At 42.1% G+C, this 24,325-nt stretch overlaps 1 protein-coding gene across 1 annotated transcript in view; it reads left to right on the forward strand.

Moving 5' to 3' along the window:
* Positions 1 to 24,325, forward strand: part of LDLRAD4 (low density lipoprotein receptor class A domain containing 4) — a 294,067-nt gene that overhangs the window by 99,520 nt on the left and 170,222 nt on the right. The window contains exon 3 of the mRNA XM_082044432.1: positions 5,423 to 5,881. Within this exon, the coding sequence (XP_081900558.1) occupies positions 5,842 to 5,881 (40 nt within the window). The 5' untranslated portion in view covers positions 5,423 to 5,841. The remainder of the gene's footprint in view (positions 1 to 5,422; positions 5,882 to 24,325) is intronic.

A 24,325-nucleotide genomic window follows, 5' to 3' on the forward strand; every position in this document is an offset into this window, starting at 1 on the left:
TTTAACCACTCCTCATACAGCTTCCCCTCCAAACCCTTCACCAGCTTTGTGTCCCTCTTCTGGACACTCTCCAGTAGCTTTATATCCTTCTTGTCCTGTGGCACCCAGAACTGCACACAGAGCTCCAGGTGAGGCCGCACCAGTGCAGAGCAGAGCGGGACAGTCACCTCCCTGCCCAGCTGGCAATGCTGTGCTGGATGCACCCAGGACACAGTTGGCTGTCTTGGCTGCCAGGGCACACTGTTGGCTCATGTTCAACTTGCTGTCGACCAGAACCCCCAGATCCCTCTCCATGGGGCTGCCTTCCAGCATTTCATCCCCCAGTCTGTGTGTGCAGCCAGGGTTGCTGTGTCCCAGGTTCATCACCAGGGGCTCACTGGCCACCAAGGGCTGGTGGCTGAGCATCCTTCTTTGTTTAGGCAGGCTCAAATCTAAACCCATCTGTGCATTTCTGAAGGTAAACAGTCTTTTGAGACTCAAGTCGGGAATGGGCACGAGGAATTAACAGATGCTAAATTCACACCTGATGAAATGTGTGCAAAGACGCATCTGTGCTGTGCTTAATTTTACTGCTCTTAACAGAAATGCTGTCCTCTCTTTGCCCCAGTGCAGGGAGTGCTGTAACAAAAAGGAAGGAGAAGTAAGCCTGGAGACCATTCCTAAACAAGCTGAAGAGTATCTGAAATTATCTGTAGGAATATAAATATGTATAACGTAACATACAAACTCATTTTGTATATCACTGAAATACACCAAGAAAGTTAAATACAGCACCTGTTTAAAAAGTCATAACGGATCTATACGGATATTGAATACAGAAAGTGAAAACAAATGATGTACATGTGTGTGTGAGAAAGATGCGATTATATAAGCACATTTTGAACATCTGGTTTTCAGTTTGATTTGTGGATTGTCTCCTGTGAAAGTTGCCTTGAGTTTTTTAAGCAGTCTTTGAATAATGGATCATAGTGTTTCCCAGGAACCAGGATTTGCTTAGCACTGACGCAGTGTTATCTTATAAGGATGACAAATTATAGATAGAAGTAAATAAAATAAATGAGGATCACACGATAAAACACAGGCCCTGCCATCTAAAAAAGAGTACGTATAACTGATAGATATTCGTACCTAGTTTAGAAGTCTCTATGAGAAGCAAAATTAAGGCCTGGAAAACTCTTAGTGAATCCAGAAGGGGATGGACAGGTGAGTTGTGTGTGTGCACATATGCTTCATTTTGAATTACTTTAGCAAACTTCAAAATATATTTTTACAAACTCCGTTTTATTAAAACAAAATGTTGGAGGTGGTTTTGTAGCCAGAAACTTCTTAAATACGTATCCAAGTCTGTGCTGCCTTAACCTATAGGAAATATAGGCCTTACTTCAGCGAAGTGTTTAAGCATGTGGATTGTTCAGTACTTGTCCTGGCTTCACTTGGATTATTTTTTTCCTTGAATTTGGAGACACAGTTAAATCTCCTGAAAGCTAGAATTTCAAGCAGCCAGTCCTCCCTTGATTAAGTTAAATTAAACCGCAGCTCGCAAGCTGTTCAGTAACTTGCTCAAAAATGTAAATGTGTAGGTTTATGCTACTCCTGGTACAAATTTTGTTAAGCACCTCGGTCAGATGCTGTCCTTTAGGATGTCATGTGCCAAGGGCTGTCATGGGAAGCGCTTCCCACAGCCATAGCCCTTCTGACAGCACATCCAGTGGTTTTCTAATGCCTGTGTGGGAACCAACAGCGTGTCGCCAAAGAAACAGACTGTACAGAGTGAAAGGAAATGGAAAAATACAAATACAAAAAAAACCCCAAAACAAAAGCAACCCCAAAACCCACAAACCCAACAACCACAAACAAAAACCCCAACTTTCAGCATTTACATGTCAGCCAGTGCTTTTGAGTTTTTCAAGACATTACAGAGATGCCAGTCTTGGAAAAAAATAGTATTTCACTTCTTCTTTTGGTGCAAGTTCCTCCTGGCTCGTCCTGACTGATGATTGCACAATTCTTCGTAACATGTAGTATTATTGCAGTATTTAATGGCTACTTTTCTCTCTCGGATTATTTTTCACAGTGGCCCTTTAATTCTGCATTTTCAAATGTTTAGAAAAGAAGAATAGCAAGTTCACTAGCTAAATATACCATGAGAGTATGTAACTGCCATAAGGTGTTAAATAGTCAAAATATTTTCTGTCTGCGCTTTGTGTGAGGCTCAGATGGTGTTGACTTTCTTAGGACCAAATCAGAGAAAAATGTAGAGGATGAAAACAAATGGGTTTGATTTTTCCCTAGGTATTCAATCACATTAAGTGCGTAGTAGCTGAAAATCTTCATAGCACAGCTCCATATTTATAAAACACAATGTTCGCCTTTGGTTTGCTTCTGAGTCCCATATAACACTGGAGTGGATGAATGAAAGCAGAAGTGGAAGCAGAGTTTCTGTTGCGATTGGAAAGGACGTAACAGATGGAGGGAAGAGGAAAACTCTAGTCTTTCCAGTCTGCATTTTCTCTTTGCCGTCTGGTCACTATAATGGGACGTGTTCCCACCTGGGTCTCTGCAGGTTGTGAAAACTGTAATAGTTCCATTGACGATTGCACCTTATTGTAGTTCTGTTATATTGTTTATTCTCCTCTCTCTTTTTCAGGTAAGATTCTAACTTTTTGTTCCTTTAAGGAGGTTGGTTTAACGTTTCTACACCCCACTGGTGTAAATGGACATACACATAGCTTCACCAGAGTTGGCTGAGCCACACTGAAACGTGTCAGCAAAGGTCCCGACCCATTCTGTGCATGCAAATGCTTAGGAACAAACACAGACCTCCCCTGTTTAAACATCGTTTCAGCTTTAATGGAAATTTTCTCGATAATGTAAAGTACAATGGAAAAGTCATAGCTGTACATTATTAGCCATCAGTGTGAAACATTTTATATAAGTACTGAGCTTGGTTTTTGAGTTGAGAAGAGGCGCAGTGAGCTCTGAACACCGCACAGGTTTGCCCCAGCAGCTTCCTCTGATTCCTTATGTCCTACCAGCCACCTCCAGGCTCATTGTCTGCCAAGGTAGAAAAGGGCTTTTGCAGTGATAGAAAACGCTCACTTAGGGCAATCAAGAGACATCAGTGTCTTCTTTCACTTGAGACCTTAAGGGAGGACTTGAACCTCATGCAGGGCACTACATTTTAAATTTTAAGGCCTGAATGAACTCTGTAAGCATTTCAGTATCCCGTAATTTTGTTACAATAATATCTTTCTGTCTGAAGAAGCAGTGGTTGCCGAAAGTTTCCTCAGCGCTGTTGGATTCATAACTAGTTCAGCAGAAATATTGAAGATGTGGAAGATAATTCTTCTTTTAATAAGAAGTTAATTTTCAAGAACATAAATGTATTTGTTATTTTAAGAATCAGAAGTATATGATATCTGATACAAAGGTGTAACAATAAGAGAATTTCCTTGGATGATAAGGTGTTGCTGCACATCTGTTGAGCATCTCTAAGCTGGCGAGAGAAATTAAAATGCTGAAAGTAGAAGGCATCAAAATTGAGGATTTATAAACCAAAATAAAAAGTTATAAGGCTGAAAATGTGAATGCAATCATGGACCTGCTCTTATAAATATAAAAGAAACTCGGGCCTCTAGAGAAAAAGCTTGGGAAATTAGACCAGCATCCATCTGTAATCATTACAGAATAGTTACCACAATGTTAAGAGCCAAGAGAAATATGTGCTACAGGGGTTGTGTGTGTTACACTTGCTCAACTGTATGTATTTTAGAATAAAATAACCTCATATGAAATGGTTATTAGTTGTATAGAGCACTTCAAAGGGCTGAAATTTGGGAATAATAGTATTTTAAAGACTATTCTAAAATTGTATGCAGCTTTTTCTGATAGAAGATACTACCTGTGTAAACGCTTTGTGTTTGGTTGGTTTTTTTGTGTGTATGTGAGTTTTTTTCCTTATTTTCTCCTTTCTCCTCTCTGAAGTTGGGATGTTTGGGTAAGAGATGAGGAAAACATCTTAAATCTGTTCTGCAGTCATATTTGATTTGAATGCAAATGACTGGATTTGAATACAAGTAACCAATCAGTCAATCCTGTGCTGTGTTTTGAGACAAAAATGTGTTTTTCAGTAACACTGGCTTAACAAAATTGGGGGAGAGGGGAAAAGCAGGCACCGCTTTTTGACAGTGCCTGCAGGGCAGAGAAGGTGCCCCAAGTAGTGTGAGAAGCGTCTCTGCAGTTTTGGGCCACCTGGGATATTCAGCCTTACGCTTCAGGGTCTGAGGCAGCCTCTAGGTCCTGCAGGTCAGGGTAGAGGGTGAGGTGGTCTGGGGCGGGGAGTTGTTCACCCCTGCCCATGGTGCCCAGTCTCGCACTGTTCTCCAAAGCAGTAGGTGCTGAGACTGATGGTGACACTTGGCACCCTTGGATACGGGCTTCTCCAGTACATAGACCTCGGGTCTGATCCAGTTCTGCAAGCCCTGGCTAGACTCATTAGCTAGAATCCATTAGTAGGTGATGAGATATTCACAGACCTGGTTTCAGCCCACCTGTGCCACTGAATTGGGAGACAGCAAGCCAAGGGTTGGATGGCTGGGGAATGAGTGGGTTCTCCTCCAAGTCCATTTCTCTTTCTTCCTTTTTTTCCTAAAATAATCTTTTCCCTAAACATGTAGCTGTCTGCTGTTCGCCTTCACTCCATAGAAGTAAATGTACCCTGGTTTTTAAAAGCTGGATTTGCAGCTTCTCTATAATAGTTTTCAGTGAGTTGCAGATACCCATGCTATGTAAAAGCTGTATGATCAAGAAGAACTTAACCGCGTTTCTCTTGTATAGCCTGTGGGTATTTTTAATTTTCCCAAATGTCTGAAGACATCCGAGCTGCCTCATCTGTGTTACAATTGAGACTTTAAACAGATAATTGACAACACAGACATACCAAGCTTTTTAACCTCAGAAGACTGTTAGAATGGCATATAAAGTGTTGGCAGACAGTGCTCTCTTTTCCTGCTCCAGAAAAGAAGGGAAGCAGGTATATGAAATGCTAATAATCTCAGTGTGGTTTTGAATAGACTAGACTTGGGAACCTTGAGTATTTTTCCTTTTCCTTTTTAACTGCAATTTTGTTATTGTATTGCTTCCCCCATCTCTGCTAAATATGGCTTTTGAAATGTAAATCATATCATGTTCTCAGAGATGCATATGACACCCTCAGCACTGTTCCTCTTTGCACTTCAAAGAGCTGTGTGGTCACACTTTGCATCTCAGCAAAATCGCAATATTTGCCTTCTGAAGATCTCCTTTAATGTGTACAATCAATCCCTGATAATGTGTTTTGGATTTTTGTTCCCTGGAGACTGTTAATTTTAATGTTGCTACAGGTCATCAGGAAACATAATCTCTTCTTTTTTTAATTTCTCAGTGAGCGTGCCTGAGGGGAGAGGAGCACAAGAGAGGAGAGACAATTGAACATCACCAGTGGCTGAGACCTGAAAAAATGGTGCTGGATGAACAGAGGATTAGAACTTAATTGTAAAAGGGAAATAAAGCCTTGGCAGGCAATTTGCTTCATTTCCACATTCATCATGGCCCAGATCCTCTGGCTGGCTGGTTGATGGGACTGTCCAGCGCTTCCTACTTGGATCCAGCACAGATCCCCTCTGCCTACGGATCGAAAGACCTGGAATTGGGTGGGAACTGGATGGTGCCAAATATGGGAATGGAAAGAGAAATGGACTCTGACGAGCTAAGATGGAAGTGACTTGACAGCTCCAAGCTCAGCAGTTGTCTCCAGTAAGGACAGGTTAAGCCGGGAATCTCAAGCTTCGCTGGGAGAGCAGTATGCAGGAAGCTGGTTTTCAGGCCACAAATGCTTTCACAGGTAAGAACTTCTAGTTCACCTCATAATTTTGGGGCAGTTTACTGGTGCTTAGAAAATAAAATGGATAGGTCCTGGCTGTCGTTAGTGCCTTATAGCACTTTCAGTTTAAATAGTATTTTAGAACAGTTCACCTGAGGAAGAGTTCAGCACTGGTATTAACAGTGAATAACACAGTTATCCACATTTCAGGCCCTCTGAAACTATGCCACAAGCCTTAGGGAAGGGGTATCTCAGCTTTCCTCATTACAGACTCATTAACAGCTTAACAACAAGTGGCCTCCTGGGTCAGTATAAAATGTAGTCTGTTAAGTTGCTCTTATGTTCAACACGGGAGTTTGGTGAGGGTGCAGGATGGACACGGTTCTTATCAGGAGGCTTCTCAGGAACATGTCAGCGCTGAACCTTTCTTGTCAGCTGAAGCACATCTCTGGGCAGAACTTGCTGGGTACCTTCTACTTGTACTCCCTCCCACCCCGCACTGTTCACATGCTGCAGTGCTTGAACTGGCAAAACTGGAGGGTTTTGGTGTTTCACCTGAGTCTCATTTATTTCCCTGTAGATATGCTGAAAATAATGTAATGAGGAGGAGGATGCCAAGGTGGTGTGTCTCTGAGGAAAGCTCCCTCTAGTGTGAAGTCTGCTGGAGTTCATCCAGGGTTTTCCCTGCCTGGACTGCTTTCTGGTTTGAGAGGTGGGAGGAGGAAGCGGGGATCAGACGATCCTGCTGCTTTGTTTCCACATCTGCTGGCCAGCTGAGACCCTACAAGAAATGGGTAGAAAATCAACTGGGTATTCCTCTTGCTTTAGTAGGTCTAGATAGTGGGTTAGTACCACAGTGAAAGTAAATGTCTGAGACGTTTACAGTTCCAATTTAAAATTTTTGCTTTTTGCAGAAGTTTACTGCATTGTGGGTTCTAAGTACAGGAAGATAATTTTCTGTCTCAGGCTACTTTACCCTGGGCTACTTACTGTTTTAGGAGCTAATCCCAGGAAGGAACAGCAAAACTGTTCATCTCCCCATGGGCAGGCTCCCACTTTGTCCTTTCCCAGAGCAGGTCCACCCTCAGAAGCTTGTCCCAGCCTTCTGGTTGTGGTGGGGTGGCAGCTCTGTGTCTGGCTGTCCGCACCAGCACATCGGTGTGGAGCAGTAGTGCAGTTCCAAACTGTCTCCATTGCCTGGCCTTGCTTTGATTTACAGCACGGTTTGTCTGTGTGTCAGTGAGACCTGTCTTGAAGGAGAGGAGATGGGAAGCTTTTCTCCACATGTGCCCCAGTGCTGCTGGGAGACGTGAGGCCTGGGACCACTGCAGGGCCCTCCTGCCTCTGCCTGGGCGGCAGCAAACTCCGACAGCTCCCTGCTGCCGTTCTTGTCCCATCTGTGCATCATCTACCTCATTGCTCTCTGCCAGCCCTCAGCTCATTCCTTGGAGTTTGTGCTACTCCTTTGCTCCCTGCCAGAATTCCTACCCTGTGCCTATTTGTTCCCTTCCTTACCTGCCCTGCCTTCTGTGGCTCTCCCCTTTGCTGAGAGCCTTATTACCTTTAGTACCCTTGCAATATTATGTTATTTTCTTTCTAGCTTCACACTTTTCTGCTACAGCATCTGGTACCCCTTAGCTCTGGGGTTGTTGGCACTGTGATCAGGGTGCTCGAGCAGCAGGACATCAGAAAGCTGGTAACCTCATGACTGCTGCTGGGTGGAAGAGACTTGGCTAATAGTGCTGCATAAAACTCAGGGAGATGAAACTGGGGTCTCTGGAGGCCTAAGACAACAGTGAGATTGTGGTGGCAGCACAGCAGGTTCAGACCTTTTCTGGAGACTTTTAACAGTGTGAAGGTTGCTTAGTCTCTCGTAAAGAATTCTTATATTCTTTTGGAGTTGCCCTCAGATAAAGGTATTAATAAGCATTTCCAAATCTTGTTAGCTGTACTAAAGAATTATTAAACATTGAGGTAAGTTGCACTGTGTGTTCAGGAGACTTGTAAAGTAAACAGGCAGGAGGCTTGTAAAAGAAACAGGTTGAAATATCGTGGCTTTCATATGAGGAGAAGGCAAGGACTTCTATTTCTTCCAACTTGTATTAAATTGATGTCTCTATTTGCTTTTTGGAGATCTTCCTTGTTCCTTATTGGACTTCATTCAGCAGTAAGGAGTGGGTAGATATGTATTTCTTAGAGAAATTAATCAGAGTGCGTTTCTCTAAGAGTTGCAATAGAAGCGTAATGGCAGGTGCACATGGTTGCTCCTGATCCTTGCCATATTGCTTGCTTTATGAGAATGCCAGTTTAGTTGTAGCAGAAAACAGTAGGTGCTAGCCATAGAGGGGGCATGACCACGTGCAGAAGGGAGCTAATTTGTACAGAAAAAGCTTTGATATCTGAGACTTGTGCAGTGTCAACACTGAATCTAGCCATGCTAAGTGATTGCAGCTATTGCAACGATCGGAGTAATCATTTCAATTTACAGCTGAAGAGTGTTGGCAAAAGATGCCTACGAGGACAGTGCCCCGGTGTAGCTACCTTCAGAGTATTTCATAAACCTCCTTTCTACCTTGCTATTCACTGTGACCTGGAAAGGCTTACAGTTAAGGCTGCGAGATATTTTGCTCCTGTCTGTACGCTCATTTTTCTGGCTCAGATGCCAAAGCTGCCTTTTTTTTTGCAGGTGGCTCTTGTTCCAAGAGATGGGCTCATCTAATCACTTTATCATATATTACCAAACAGTAGCTTATGGTAAAAGCTTTTTCACTTTAGTGGCTAAATACTTAATTCAGTAGATCACACAAGTATAATAGGTTCAGGATTACAGAACGTAGAAAAGGCAATGGAAGGGAAGTGCTTCTAGGCTTGATTAGGAAAGAGATGGCTAAACCTATGATAGTAAAGGGCAATTTGAATGATAGCAATCATGAAAGAGTGAGCTCATTTTTCAGAAGATGAGAAGAGAGAATTTGAGAATAAAAGCAATACTATGCAAGAAAGTAGACTGCATTCAGCTCATAGAACTGATATGTAAGATTTCCTGGGAAAGAAACCTAAGAAAGTCAGGAAGGCTGGCAATTGCTAAAGGAAATAACTTTTTTGTGAAGGGGTTTTGATAGATAAAGATCTGTTGCTGAATTAGTCAGGCTCAAAGGAATCTCAAGGCCGCTTCGAGAAGCTGAGAACAGAATCTGCTGTGAGAAAGAGGGGCGTTCCACCATCACCGGGGTCCTGGCGTGGCGTGAATCATCGGACGTATCATCAGTGGGACTCCAGTGCATGGACAGCCCACGATACTCATTTAGCGAATCCATGCTTGGAGCGTGGACACGTGATTAGAATATAGTTACATATATAAGGAGACTTGTTTCTGTAATAAATGGCTTTAGCGTGATTCACATTGAATCAACTTGTTTTGCTGAGTCCTTATTCGTTCCAACACTTTTTCTTTTCGAGTCACAGTAAAGAATATTAAAAGCACAAATAAAAGGTGTCCAAATAAAAACGTGTAAGAAGCCATGCTGGTCCCAGCCAGCACGGTTTCATGAGGGGAAAGTCCTGCCTGTTTAACAAACTGAATTTCTTTCTACAACGAGGTTACCCTGCTAGTTGACCAAGGGAAGGCTGTCGATGTGATCATTTTGGATTTCAGCAAAGCCTTTGATACTGTCTCTCACAGTATCCTCCTGGACAGGATGTCCAGCATACAGCTGGATAAACACACATTGCACTGGGTGAGCAATTGACTGATGGGTCCGCCTCAAAGGGTTCTAGTAAACGGGGCAATGTCGGGCTGGAGACAGGTCACTTGCAGGGTTCTGCAGGGATCCATCTTAGGGCCAGCACTCTTCAATGTCTTTATAAATTACTTAGACTCAAGACTTGAGGGATTGCTTAGCAAGTTTGCTGATTATGCAAAATTGGGAGGAGCTGTCAAGAGCCATAGAGAGGCCCTTCAGAGGGATCTGGACAAATTGGAGAACTGGCCAATCACCAACCTCATGACGTTCAACAAGGGCAAGTGCTGGATTTTGCATTTGGGACACAGCAACCCTGGCTCTACGTACAGACTGGGGGACAAGACGCTGGAAAGCAGCTCTGCGGAGAAGGATCTGGGGGTTCTGGTTGATGGCAAATTGAACATGAGCCAACAGTGTGCCCTGGCAGCCAAGAGGGCCACCCGTGTCCTGGATGCATCCAGCACAGCATTGCCAGCTGGGCAGGGAGGTGATTGTCCCGCTCTGCTCTGCACTGGTGCGGCCTCACCTGGAGCACTGTGTGCAGCTCTGGGCGCCACAGGATAAGGAGGATATAAAGCTACTGGAGAGTGTCCAGAAGAGGGACACAAAGCTGGTGAAGTGTTTGGTGGGGGAGCTGTATGAGTCACTTGGTTGTTTCAGCCTGGAGAAGAGGAGACTGAGGGGACACCTCATGGCTGCTACAGCTTCCTCACAAGGGGAGGAGGAAGGGCAGGCGTCAAACTCTTCTCTCTGGTGACCAGAGACAGAACCCGAGGGAATGCCAGGAAGATGTGCCAGAGGAGGCTTAGTTTGGACATTAGGAAAAAGTTCTTCCCCCAGAGGGTGGTGGAGCACTGGAACAGGCTCCCCAGGGAGGTGTCAGGGCCCAAGCCTGACAGTGTTCAAGAAGAGACTGGACAAGACCCTCAGACACATGGTGTGACCTGTGGGGTTGTCATATGCAGGGACAGGAGTTGGACTCGTTCCTTGTGGGTCCCTTCCAACTCATGACATTCTATGAGACAAAATTGCGTGAGCTCAAAATTGAAGACTCATACGGAAAGTGGAAACTAGATACATTATTAGCGATGAGTGTAGAAGAACATTAGAAAGATGCCAGGGCCAAATCAGGTAGGCTGAGGCACAAAACAAAGTACAACTAATGAAGGACACAGAAACAAGGAAACATGTTATGTTCTCAGTAGTAACAAGAGAAAAACTGAATTTCTGGACTCCTAGTTCAGAGGGAATGCCAGAACTCATGTTCTGATAGTGCAGATAGGAGCAATTAGTTAATGACATTTTTTACATCATTCTTTGCTAAAAAGGGTGATGTGTAATCAGGGGGCAAGAAAAGGACTGCTACCTTGAGAAAGGTAAGAATTCCAACTAGAGCAGGAACAGAACTGATTATAAACTAATGAGATAGGATAATAGGTCTCTTAGAACAAGCTGAAGCTTATTAAATTATCTCTGCAACACAGGGTAAAATAACTGAGCAATTAGTGGTTACACTTGAGAACATTTGGATGACAGTCCAAGCTTGAAGAAGCTGTGAAAGGGCAAACACTGCGCTTATGTGTAAACTTTCCTGAGGTTGGGTTTTTTGTTTTGTTTTGGGTTTTTTCCCTTTGGAGTAGATAGTTTATGTTAAATTCTTGGGGAAAAACGTCTGAATCAAATAATGAACTCTTTTTTTTTTTTTTTTTTTAATAAATAGCCCTTGTTTACTAATATGATAAATGAATTTGCATGTTTGTTTTTTTTTCCCAGAAGGTACCTTGTCAGTGGAACTAATTCTTCTGTAAGTAGAGAAACAGTACCTCTTGATTTTCGGAAGGCTTTTCACCCTTTCACAAACTAGTTGGCAATACGGGCTATGAGGTGGGTACACAGTTGGCTGGAAAACTTTTATTGGAATAATTGCTAGAAGGATATGTCAAGTGGGATTCTGCCCTGGATTGCCTGAAAATATTCAATATTTTAATTAATGACTTACATGATAGAATCTGCATACAGAATTTCCAGATGACACCAACCAGGGAGAGGGTGTAAACCCTCTGAGCACAGTATTAGAATTCAAAATTAATGCGGTATATTGGAGAACTGGTCTAAAATAAATATGACGCAGTTCATAAAGGACAAGTTCTGAATTGTGGTTGGGCATGAATAATCAGCTGTGCAAATCAAAATGTAGAATAACTGGTGAGGCAGCAGGTCTGCAGAAAACAGATGGGCAGTTGCAAGAGATCAGAAAATGGCTATGAATCAACGCTACTATGCCATAAATGTCACGCTAGAATATATGGACAGGAGTCTGCATGTAAGACATGCAAAATAATTTTTCCACTCTGCTTAGCAGTTGCGTGGCTTGTGCACTATTTCTGCTCTGAGCAGTGCTCTTCAGGTCCTTTGGAAGCATCCAGAGGCGGGGTAAAAGGAAAGGCCAGAGGTCTAGGCAACATGACCCTTGAGAACTGAAAAAACAGTCATTTTCAGACTAGAGCAGTAATTCTCAAACTTTCTGAAGATTGTTTTCCTAGGTTCCCAGGAAGCAGTGGGGATTTGTGCCAGCACATGTGTCTTATGCACTGAGCTGCGTGGCAAGATGTTGGCCATGATACAGTGGTGCTTTGGTGTGATGGTCAGAAGGACCACCTGGCTTGCACACCTCTGAGCTGCCATGAAGTACTTCACCTTCTGCCTTGGCCTCTCTCAGTGCTGCGCTGGTGCCGGGATAACCATGGTGGGGCTCTTCTCGGTGACAACCAATCATAGGACAAGGGGCAATGGGTACAAACTGGAACACAGGAGGTTTCACTTAGATATGAGAAGAAACTTCTTCACAGTGAGGGTGACAGAGCACTGGAACAGGCTGCCCAGGGGGGTTGTGGAGTCTCCTTCTCTGGAGACATTCAAAACCCACCTGGACACATTCCTGTGTGATCTGCTCTGGGTGAACCCACCCAGGTGGTTTGGACTAGATGATCTCCAGAGGTCCCTTCCAATCCCTAACATTCTGTGATTCTGTGTGATTCTGTGATCCTGAACAGCCGAGGTCCATTTTTTAGATTTGCTACTTTCCTTCACCAGTGTGTGTTTTGAGTGCTGGTTTAGGAGAACAGTGTGGTGATTAAATCAGCTCTCCATCATTGGAGAGCGTGTGGCACAGGGACATCCAGGGTGATCAGAGGATAAGGGGAATGCTATGAGGTGGATTAGGAATCTGTGTGATGCCTCTTGACCTTGCAAAGACAGCTTAGGTTCATCAGGATTTTGTTATCTCTGTCTCAGCACAGGCTCTTTCAGACCTGGGCTGACTTGGAGGCATTCTTGCCCTCTGACTCTCAGCACTGCTGGAGGGATTATTAGCTCTGGCAATACGGAAAGCAGAATAAATAGTAAAGAGGTTGCTCTCTGCAGTGGACCGCTGCCCTTCAGTCTAGCACTCACTTTTCCTATCACCTTCTTGTGCCATTCTGTCATAGCTTCATATCTTCTCCCTCACTCCTTTCCCTGTGGAAGCGATGGCACTCTCAGATCTTTCCATAATGCCTTGCAGTCTTATGTCTAAAGGTAATTGTTGACATTGGGCCTTGTCCAGAGAGGCCAAGTTACTCCCAAGGAACAACTCAGCTTGGCCACTGCTGCCCCAGGACCTTCTTCACAAGAGAAACTGAACTCATCTATTAGGAGATCCTCATGCTCATAGGAACGCAGCTTGGTGGAGCTTCTCCAGTCCCACCACCTCTGCTCTTTATCTCCCTGGCACTCAGGTCTTCTGATAGTTTTCCTGTCCTGCGTTTCATGTTTTCCCAACCTTTCATTGCTACGTCCCCCCTCAGTGACCAAACCCCCTCTCCATGCCTCCCTGTTTGTACGTCTGGTCTCACTTCTCCTCCAGATTCCCTACCCTTCTAGCAATCTTCCTGCTTTTCACTGCTTTCCTTCACCATCTCTTGTTTCCAGAACTCTCCCACTTCCAGACCAACTCACTACAACTTAATTCCAGGTTGTCTAAAAGCCTCTTCCCCTCTTTTCTAGACTCAACCCTCCCTTGCCTCACCTGCCCTTCTCTGGGGTGAAAACCTTTCCCAACCTCACATCTCTTCCACAGTGACTTCTGCTGGTTTGTGTGGGACCTTTCCTTGCAGGAAGGCGACCTGAGATCCTACTGCTCAGTTTGACTCCTTTTCCCGCATCTTGTTTTGCTTAACTGCTGGCATTTTGGGTGGAGATGTCTCTGGCATGGGGGTGGTAGTTCCAGAATAGGGAGGCTCCTTGAGGGGATTACATGGGAGAGGAGATAAATTGCTCCAGCAGATTGAATATGACCCAGTTGGCCATTATTCGCTTAGAGAATGGAGTAGTGAGGGAAAATGTGATAACTATTTAAAAGTATATGGAAATTTCATGTAAAGAGGAAGGTAGAAGAAACTGTTTTCCAGTTCTGCTGGGATAGAGCAAGAAGTATCAGACAAGCTTACTGTGTTGGGGAGGTTGAGGTTAGACGTTAGGAAAATCTTTCTAATGGTAAGAATAGTTAAGAACTGCAGCTGATTGCCTGGGGAGGTTGCAAAGTCTGCATCACTGAAGGTTTTAAAGAGCAAGTTAGACAAATATCTGTCAGGAATGGTTTATGTATAGTTGATCTTGCCCTGGGGCAGGGGAACGGACTTCATGAGATCACTTCCAGCCTCACTTTTCTGTGATTCTATTATTGCTGGTTCCCTGGATAATAAATATACATTTTTAAAGTTAGTAACCCACTTGCACTACTCTGTCTTCTCAGTGATTAAGTAGATTCTGTTGAGCTCTCAGAATAATTGATAAAGGATAGATGAGGAGTTTATGTGTTTAAAGTCTCGACTCTTTTTTGCTGGAGTATAGCGCCATTGCATTCCTTCTAGCCTGGCTGCCTTCTTTAAACATCTTATTTTGGGGTGTGCGACGTATGTTTCTATGTCTGTGCAACTTCCCTAGAAATATTTTAATGTTACAGAAATACTACATCCATTCTTCTGTTTCACAGTATGCGAGTACTTTAAGAAAAGCTTTTACCACTCTTAGGAAGCATATTTAAAAGGTAATTATTAAGGATAATAAAAAATAGGGGAAAGCCAAAACAACTGCACTTTGAGGTTGTTTTCTTTATTATGAATAAAATTGCAATTTACTTAGCATCGAATATATAACTGGTGCTGAAGGTAACCGTCTTCCTCGGAATTGTAATTGAGGCTCTGTGTAAAACAGCAAAACAGGTTTGAAATGTCTTCTAATAAGTATACAATGTAATTAATATTAAAAGCAGTTGAAAACTCATTTATACATTAACACAGGTCTCCCACATTGCTGCTGACATTATTTGCATGATTTTCCATTAGAGATAAACACTTAATTAAAAAAAATACAATATGAATATGCAGCAGAGCATTCTCATCCTCCTCTGTTCCAGCTTTGTTTTCATCTGCCCCTTGAAGCTAGTCTGGCCTTCCTAAAATCTCTGCAATTTTCTTAGCAAACGTATTCTTGTTTTATGAATTTTCAAGGTTACTGTGTAACTCACAGACAACTCTTACTGTCTCTTAGTTCTTAGGAGAAACAGATTACTTTTCGCAATGCCCCTTACTCAGCACGCACATAGTAATGGATCACATTCCATTGTATTCCTTTAGATATTTTATTTAGAGTGTGCAGTTTCTGGAGTACAGATAATACTCTCAGCAAAAATACATGGAAGAAGATATAACCTTAGTTTCTCATGAGTTTGCTATCTAAATCTGTTACGCTCAGTATAGTAATGCATAGCTTAGAAGTTTCTTCTTCAGGGTTAAATGCTTTGATAGAATTATAGGAGAGTGAGAAACTGTGAAAATCAGTTCACGAGCAGAGGTGCCGTGTGAGAGCGATAGCTTTTGGTCACAACCTAGTCCTTCTGTTGTCCCTAAGATCAATGATTAGAAGAGCAATGCTTTCTGCTTTGGGTTGTTCTTCAAATCCAGGTGGTCAGCTTTTGAGCCCAGACTTTGTGTAGGTGAAACATTGTGTTTTCTCCTTTCTTTCCTTTCACCTTAAGAAAACAGATTGTTCTCTGTAAATGTCTGTTTGAAGGGCTGTTTGATCTGTAATTGGACAGGTATGGCCTTTGCTCATTGAACTGTGGCAGTTTGTATGCAAGTAGAGGGGCATTTCACACAGGCCAAGAATTTAATATTTTAAATGCTTCTCCCTTCAAATTTTTATTTGACTGGAATAGAAGACGTTTTTGCCTGTCTGCTTCATTTGCTGAACTACTACATACTTGCCCACGTGCTAGAGGGAAAAATGGCAGAATTTGAGTGGCAATCATGTCCAGAAGGTGTCCTGGCTGTGTGAAGCCACCTGGAGCTTGGGGAATGTGGAGGCAAAGTAAGGCAGCAAAGAAACAAAGAGGACTCCGGAGAAATGCCATGGTATGGTGTCCTGTGAAACACCTTTAGAGTCACTGGACTCAGAAAAGGATCCTCCACGGACCTGGCATTCAGTCCTCTGATCTTGCAGACTACTGCATCATGTAACACCATTCATATCAAGTTCCACCCTAAAATTATTACTCCGATCCGGAAGGATTTTCTTTTGATTTTTAATTTTAAATTGAGATGTCATAAATCTTCATTGAGTTAGTTTACATTTCATTTCAAAGCTCTTTCATTTTCACTCTGGAGAATAGTTTTGGCTACATGTGCATGGTCCGCTTGTTCTTCTGACAGTTAGTGCAGAACCCAAACGAAGGGCTGTTGAATTGTGCAGGCCCGGCTGAAAGATGGTTTAAATTTAGAGAAACATCATGGGCAATGCTATTATTAGAATTATTTTACAAAGTAGTGCATTGCTGGAAATGACAAACTTTACCTTCCCAAAGTCATGGGAGGGAATGATCTGGCCTGTTCATGGAGGATGGTGAACCTGGATCCTCACCTTTGATAACCATTTTTAGTAGATGATATTCTTGGCTGTAGTGTTACCATTTGCAAACCTGATGGTTCTTTGGAAATGTCTGTATGTCATTTTGCGTTTCTTAATGGTAAATGTCGTGGTGCCTTTGCATGATACAACCTAATCAACCAAATGGCCAATTCTGCACTGAATGTAACCATAAATTTAGCTGTAAATATGCTCTATTTCAGTGTTTAATCATAACAAAAAGGCCAAATGGACAAAATGAATGCTTAGTCCCTCAAGTAAAACCCAGAAAATAAAAAGGGGTGAAAATTGATTGTTAAATTGGCAGCGTATATTTTCTGTTAATTCCTTTTAATTAATTTGGTAGATTTCTTTTTTTTTTCTTTTTTTAAGAGAAGAGATGGGATATGACATTCAGGCTATGCCCGTGGCTGGCTGAGGGTATTTTCGCTGCCAAAAAGGCCTTTTGCATGCTGAAGGTCACACTCCTGCTGGTGGTGCTTCAGCCTGAAAACAAGCCTCCGGCTGCGGCTGTTGGAGGTGGGCAGAAATCCCACACGGGGACACGCACTTCTTGCTAACAAACCGACCAGACGCATGTCACTGGGCATGACATAACCCATGTAGGATGAGGAAGAAGAGGAAGATGAGGAGGGTGAGCAGACCCCTGCCAGCAGCGGCCCTGGGGATGCTGGGCTCAGCGGTGGGAGCATTATGCACTTCAAAATGCTAAAAAAGGAAGAATAAAACCCAGATCAATGCAAAGCTACTGAAGCACTTGACTGTGCCCTTTTGGAAGCAGAGGAGGTACCGTGCCCAAGTGGAAACATGAGTGATATTGACCAAAACCTAATTTTATTCACATAAAAATGATGCAGGATTTTCCCATGCACTTGGCTCCAGGAAGTGGTGTTTTGATTTAATAGTGTGAGGTGAAATTTTGGTCTAATGTTTTGCTGCTTGGTTTTTGTGTAATGTCAAGCACGCCATTTGAGTTGATACTCTTAACAATTTTCTTTTACCATGAAATAAAGAGTATGAATTAATATTTTGTTCTCTTTGTTGTATGCTGTAGCAATGCCTTTAAAAATCGGAACTTGTTGTTTGGGTAAACGAAGAAGTGAAAGTAGTTGACGCTGCAGGATAAATGTTGTGGTGAAAAATCCTAGAAGTTATTGAGAAGATAATATGGTGTATACAGGGTTAAATGTTACATTTGCTGCTCTGATATTTGAACCTTTTGACTTTTTAGGAAAAGAGGACAGGATGCATGGGGATTAATTTACTCCTCAGGCCTTTTTACATTGCTGTTTGGTTTGGCTTTTGTTCAGGGCAATGCTTCTTATGGGCGGACACAGTCCTTCCTCTTTCTACGGATGCGCGCGTTCCCATGGCCGTGTCGGTGACACCTTCCGTCCCAGGGCTTGACCTTCCCCAGAGAAGCACTTCGCTTTGGAAGCAACGTGGATCCAGCCCACACGCACTCCATGCGGCGCCTCTCCCAGGTGTTGTCCCCAGGGACTGCCCAGCCCCTGCTCCAAACCCTTTCCAGAGGGATACTCCCACCTGCTTTCATTTCTGCTCAGCCCTCAGCAACAGTGGATAAGCAAAATCATAGAATGATAGCATAGCTTGGGCTGGAAGGGACCTTCAGAGGTCAGCTAGTCCAACCTCCCTGCAATAAACAGGGACATCTTCAACTAGTAGGATCATTACTTGCTAATAGGGTGTAGCCCTCAAGCCTTGCCAGCCTCTTATAAACACCCAAAGATCCTCTTTTCCCTGGAAGATAATATGATGCGATATCTGTAGTATTAATAACGCTTAATTTCTGATTTCTGAACAGAGAAGGCTTTGGGCGGGTGGGTGTTGGCAGTGTCCGAGGCCCAGAAACTAGGTTTTTGATATTAAAACCAAGATTCGTCTGTATCATACTTTAGTCCTTGCCCATAGTCACCCCACTATAACTTGACTATAAAGCTTACCCAGTAGTTTAGGCAGCTGAATACCTAAGCTCTCATTGAAAATCACCAAGACGTGTTTCCAAGGGGTTAAAGTAGATGTATCTGTGTGCAGGTGGCAGGTGGGGACACTCTCCCTGCTCTTCATGACCACTGGCCCATTCCCACCCTCTCTTATGCCGGGATTAACAATCCATTGACACCGAAGAACAGATTGAGCAGTATGTCGTTCATACGTTCTGGATTTTGATTTTACTTCTTAAATTTTTCTGTTCTGTTGTGGGCTCTTTATGTCCTTAGCTTTCTTGCTTTCTTCATGAGAAAGTCACTCCCTTCTGACTGAAGGGCAAGAATAGAGGAAACTTTGTTAGAAGAGTGAGGAGTTAACAATGAGTATTTTTCATGATGAAAACACCCCAAAAAGAAGCCTGCTCTACAGCCAGCATCTAATCAGCATCTTCAATCCGTACCTCTGAGGATCAGCTCTTTTCTGTCATTAGTGGGTAAAACGTCTTCCTTCTGTGCCATCGGATTGCTGACAGTGCTGGCTGCCTATATGTTGTAGGTGTACATATGCTGAGGTGGTGAGGAGAGGACCCAGGACAAGACACTGGTTTCGTAAATGTCTGGAAGACTTGTTTGGATGTGAATTGTTCAAGAATTGTCTATTTATCCTGGAGGCTTAGACTATACAAACCAGTAATTTATACTGGCTGAAGACGGATTCACAGCCTGGCTGTGTACTCAGTTGGTCCTTGATTTAAACGAAAAAATTGGAGTTTGTGCATGAGTCTCCATTTTTCCCCTTTCTGAGCTTTATTGTACTTGATTTGTTTATCTCAAAAGAAATGCTTTCAAGATAATATTTGCTTCTAGTTGCTCAGAGCCAGAATTTGAAGAGAAACATGACCTGCCATAACAATGCAGGAGTAAGTTCAGACAAACTTCACTGTACTTAACACAGGTTGTAGGTGGCATCTGTGAACTAAACACACATTTTTGTTGTTGTTGTTTTTTCTGTAGAGATCAGAACTTCTGTGCCCAAACCAGTGCTGTTTATAGAAATTGTTGGAGAGTTTATTTGTAATAAATGGAGTACGGGTAAGCTCCAGCAACAAAGGTAACAAGTATGGGTCTTGAAGATGTTTTTATTCAGTGCCTTCTCCAGTGTATGCATGGAAAAAGTGACATAGCATTGACATAGTGGCTTTTGTACAATCTCTCAAGTATATTACTGTTTTAAAAACGTATTATTCTACTTTCTGATACAAACAAGTCAATGTTCTCTCAGGCTTACGACTCCTGCTTGTAGCAATCAGTGTTGCACCAAAGAACCTTCGGCTGAGATGAGGACTCTGCTGTGCCAAAACAGTGAAGGTCAGCCCCTTTCAAAATCTCAACATCTAAAAAAGGCAAGATAGAAGCAGAAAGAAAAAGTACTGCTGTCCTCCAGTTAGGGATAGGCAGCTGAGGCACAGATGAAGTATTTACATGGAGTGAGCTAGAAAGCCTGGCAGACCTGAGAACTAAAGCTACAGCCTCTGAATCTGAACCCAGTGTGAAGGGTGAGATTATTACCACAATTACTCTTTTTTTTATTTTTATCTCCAAGTCAGCAGTCTGCTTACTGCACTATTTTCTCATATTTCCTCTGTCGTTTCTTTATTCTTTTTACTTGCTACTGTGAGAAGAATATAAGTCAGTAGGATTTCTTGTGGAAACTGGAGGCTTGCTTTATGCCAGCATTTCTGGAAAGAATGTCTCTGAAGAATTACTGATGCCCGTAAAATGTGTGACACAAACAGCCCTTCTCATCTGCAAATATTAATTGTGCATTGGGAAGAAGTGGGTGCTGGGATACAAGACTGCATGAAGGATATGGGATATTACTTAAGGTCTTAAAAAAAAAAAATCCTGTCATTGAAATGCCAACTAGAGAGTAGGATTATTGAAATTAATGGGAACAAAATTTAGTGAGATGAATACAAATAAAGCTTTCCATGTTAGTTTCACTTATTTTTCAAGCATCTTTAAACGCAAAATACTATTTTCATTAACATAATGCAGGCAGACTCATTGCTTTGTTGCTTTATACACACATGAATCAGACTTATGTGGTGTCTTAAGATGTATTTTGGAGAGCTTCATAAAGGTTTGTTCTTTATGTAACTTGCTTTCTCTGAAGGAAAACAGTCAAGTTTTGTGGAGAGATCATATTTCATACTAAATCTAGTGGTCTGTTTGGAAAGCAAACAAACAAGTTACCAAATCCCACAGGTATTCAGGCATATGAGCCCTTCAGCTGAAGGAAATCTTTAAATAAGCATTCAAGATTCTTTGGTCTGCTAAGAGCCAACTTCTGCTACATAAGCAAAACAGCATTAAAACCCATCACAGATAGCCAGTGAGGAAAAAATTCTCATGCAAGTGATATTTGCTGTTGCTGTCTTAGCATTTTGCTGTCAGTCAGTATTGTGATTGTGGAAGAAATCCCCCAGTTGGTCCCATTCCTGGCTCTGTGGTTCAGCTCACAAGACACATTTGTTGCCACCAGAGTAGCCAGCACTTGCTAACAAATGGCTAGAGAGGGTCAAGTTGCTTTTTTTTTCCGGCTGTTCAGTAGCTGGACTTAACAAGGAGTCAATGAGGTGCTAGGTGTGTAAATGAGATAAACAGGAAAGAGAAGTGAGATCTGGGGACGATATCTAAAGCTGAGGTGGACTTACAGAATTGCACCCTGAAAGAAATACGTGCTTGAGCCTGGAACGTGGGTTCATGGAGAGATGGAAGGAAGACGTCAAAGTCTGACTTATGATGTCTGCAGAAGGTAAAGCTGAAGATAAAATTAGATGGGCATACAGTGGTTAAGGTGATTCTCTTAACAGTGATTGCTGTCATTACAACCACGCTGAAGTTCTGCCAACACTGCTTTAAAAAAACATTTAAATACTTGTATAGGGAACAAACTCTGGAAATCTTATCCTTAAATTGACAGTCTTGAAACAGTTTCAACTGGAAAAGAGCTATACTCAATTTTGAGAAGTGTCATAACTCGAGCGTGCTGATTCGTAGTTTTTCTGTCCTTAAATATAGGGCCACTGTCTAAAAGTTAGATCAATGTCAGACTGTGTAGCCAGTGCAGGATGCCAACAAATGACTTCTGAGATATTTATAAATAAACTCTTTGTGCACTCACGTTTTCCTTCCTCTTGTCTTTGCTATTATCCCTCGCATTTGCCCCCAGGCTTTATATACTTTTTTATAGAGACACTAGTAATAATTTTCTTTCTCTGAGTTTTATTCTTGAAGAAAATAGATCAATTATGCAGCGTAACGCTGGTTAGGTTACAGCTAGTAGCCGAAGCTGTTCACCTCACATGTTCTTTTTACGTCTGTAGTAATAATGAATTGTTAAATTGAGTGGAGCAGTAATCCTTGAGATACATAAAAGCAGAATCACTTAACAAAGGAATTTCAAGATGATAACATTAAAAATTCTTTTATTGATTAACATTGTGTGATATTGTCAATATCTTGTGGCTGTTACAAGAGTTTAAAAAGTGCAGCTTGACCTGTGAGAATAATGTGTGGAATATTTATGTACCCTGCTGCAGCAGGCATGCTTGAATCTTTCAAGATTATTCTTTGGCAATTAGAAATTAAATAAAGAACAGAGTAGTCTTTGTATAAATGGTACAAGAGATCCTGTTTTAATAACACTTGAACAGTTGTTAAGAACACTTAGTTCTGCTAAATGCATCTACCGGAAGAGACAAAATAGAATAATATGTCCAGTTCATTTAGAAAGGAGTATTTCAAATCTCACAATGTTAAAAGGAATCAGATGTGCCTTTAGTACAAGGGAAAGATGCATCACTGCTCTGGCCCACTATAAAAATAAATGTGTTTCTTCACTACTGTGCAAATGTTCTAAGGTAGTGATGATATTCTTACTTGCCACTGTTACGTTTGTTGATTAAGAATGACTAAATTGCTTAGTGTGAAGTGAGACAATAATCCTTTCCTGTCTAATTTCAGGTTGATCTGCGGCTTTCTTGAAAGTAACACTGTTCTTTTATTTTTCTTTCTTCTGTCAAGATTTACAACAGGAGTAGACTTCACAAAAAGTTACAGGCGTTACAACATCTGTAATTAGATTTCTATATTCTATTCTGTTTCATTTCTATATTCTAAACAGGTAAATTGTGCATTAGGAAGAATTATGGAGAACTGAAACTGCATCCCTGAAATACTAAACAGTTTTATATTAGAATAAGACAGTAAAGACAAAAAATCTTGAAGGAAGACTTTAAAAGCCAAAGGCTAAAATATAGCTGACTGGAAAAGCTATGATGATTATCAGACTGAAGATATGACATGGCTTTGTTCTTCTCTTCTCAGTAGTAATAACAGTTGCTTTGGTGATTTCACTAGAAAAAAGATAACTCTGGATTTTGCTTCCTATGACAATGTAGTTGAAATTTGGAACTATTACTTTCTTAATGGCTCTGTTTCCGCTCCTGACCTACACTTGTAGGTGTCATGAAGAGTAAATGACATATGATTTAGAGTTCAGAGATTGATCTTAGCAGGTGCTTGACTACATAGTTTGTCAAATATAATGTTTATCCTTCAATGTATTCTTTTGAACTTTATTGTTAGATTTTTGGAGATTCAGTTTCCCCATAAGGGCTTATGCTGACATGGTAAGACAGTGGATCTCTGATGATCTCATGAGTACTCTGGTTACTGAGATGTTCCATTTGCTCTGAAATATTTAATATTGAGCCATACATCCCTATATTAGTAATTTCTGCAAGGGCAATTTCTATAAGGGGTTGTAGTTTTCTTTTATTAGACCGTCTGATTTAGTTGGATAACAATGACAAGCTGTGTGCGCTACAACCCCTTCTTCAGGTCCTTGGAAAAGATCCTGAATGACAGGTCTGCATGCTCCAACATTGCCTGTTTTTTCCACTTGTATCTGTTGATCAATTAAAAGGTAACTTGTCTCTTTATAAAGCTTTCCTTGATTAAACTGCCATGTCTACAATGAATCACAACTTGGTAATTTCGGCCTTTGCCATTCAGGACACATACCCTTATTTTCTTTGAACTGCCCAAGTTCAAGTTACTTTCAGCCTTTTCTCTGTGCTGAGTTTTCCCTTCACATTTTTGAGAAAGAGGCATCTGTCCTCACCCTGGGTATAGCCAGAAGGGCTGACTCTTCTACCTAAGCTCAAATCAAATTGCGCTAAAAAGCCGATGAAGCAGTTGAGCCTGCATGTCTGCTTTTCCAGTTATGTTTTTACCATCCCCTGAGATTTCACTACAGACCCTGTTGGTAGCCAAAGTATTTATTTTGTGGCCTGCCATATGTGATTCAAACCATCTATTTAAAGCCTGGTTTCATGCTCCTCAACCAAATCATCTTGGCTTCAGGGGCACACCATACAGCTTTGCATCCTTGGGAGGGGAATTCTCCTAGGGCTGGTAAGTCACTTTCTTCTTTGTAGGTTGTGCAGTTTTCTGTCAGGTTGAATGTACCTCCTTCCTCCTGATCCCCCTTGCTCCTCTAACAGCTTTGCCTACACTCCCCTAGTAACTTTGCCTCAGGAAGCTTTTTGGGACCAAAAGCAGGGCACCCAAGGCATTCCGTACACAGCAGACAAGTACCAGTCCCCTCACAGCTGGCCTGTGCCTGTGCCACCTTCCTCATCTCTTTCTGATGACAAGTCCAAAAGAGCCTTTGGATAAGAATCACCACCTCCACTCAGGACTTGTGGTTCAGCTGGTAGCCCAAGAACTTGGCTGTGTGG

Source organism: Streptopelia decaocto (assembly GCF_964273445.1).
Source record: "Streptopelia decaocto genome assembly, chromosome: 2".
In the NCBI taxonomy this organism is placed as follows: domain Eukaryota; kingdom Metazoa; phylum Chordata; class Aves; order Columbiformes; family Columbidae; genus Streptopelia; species Streptopelia decaocto.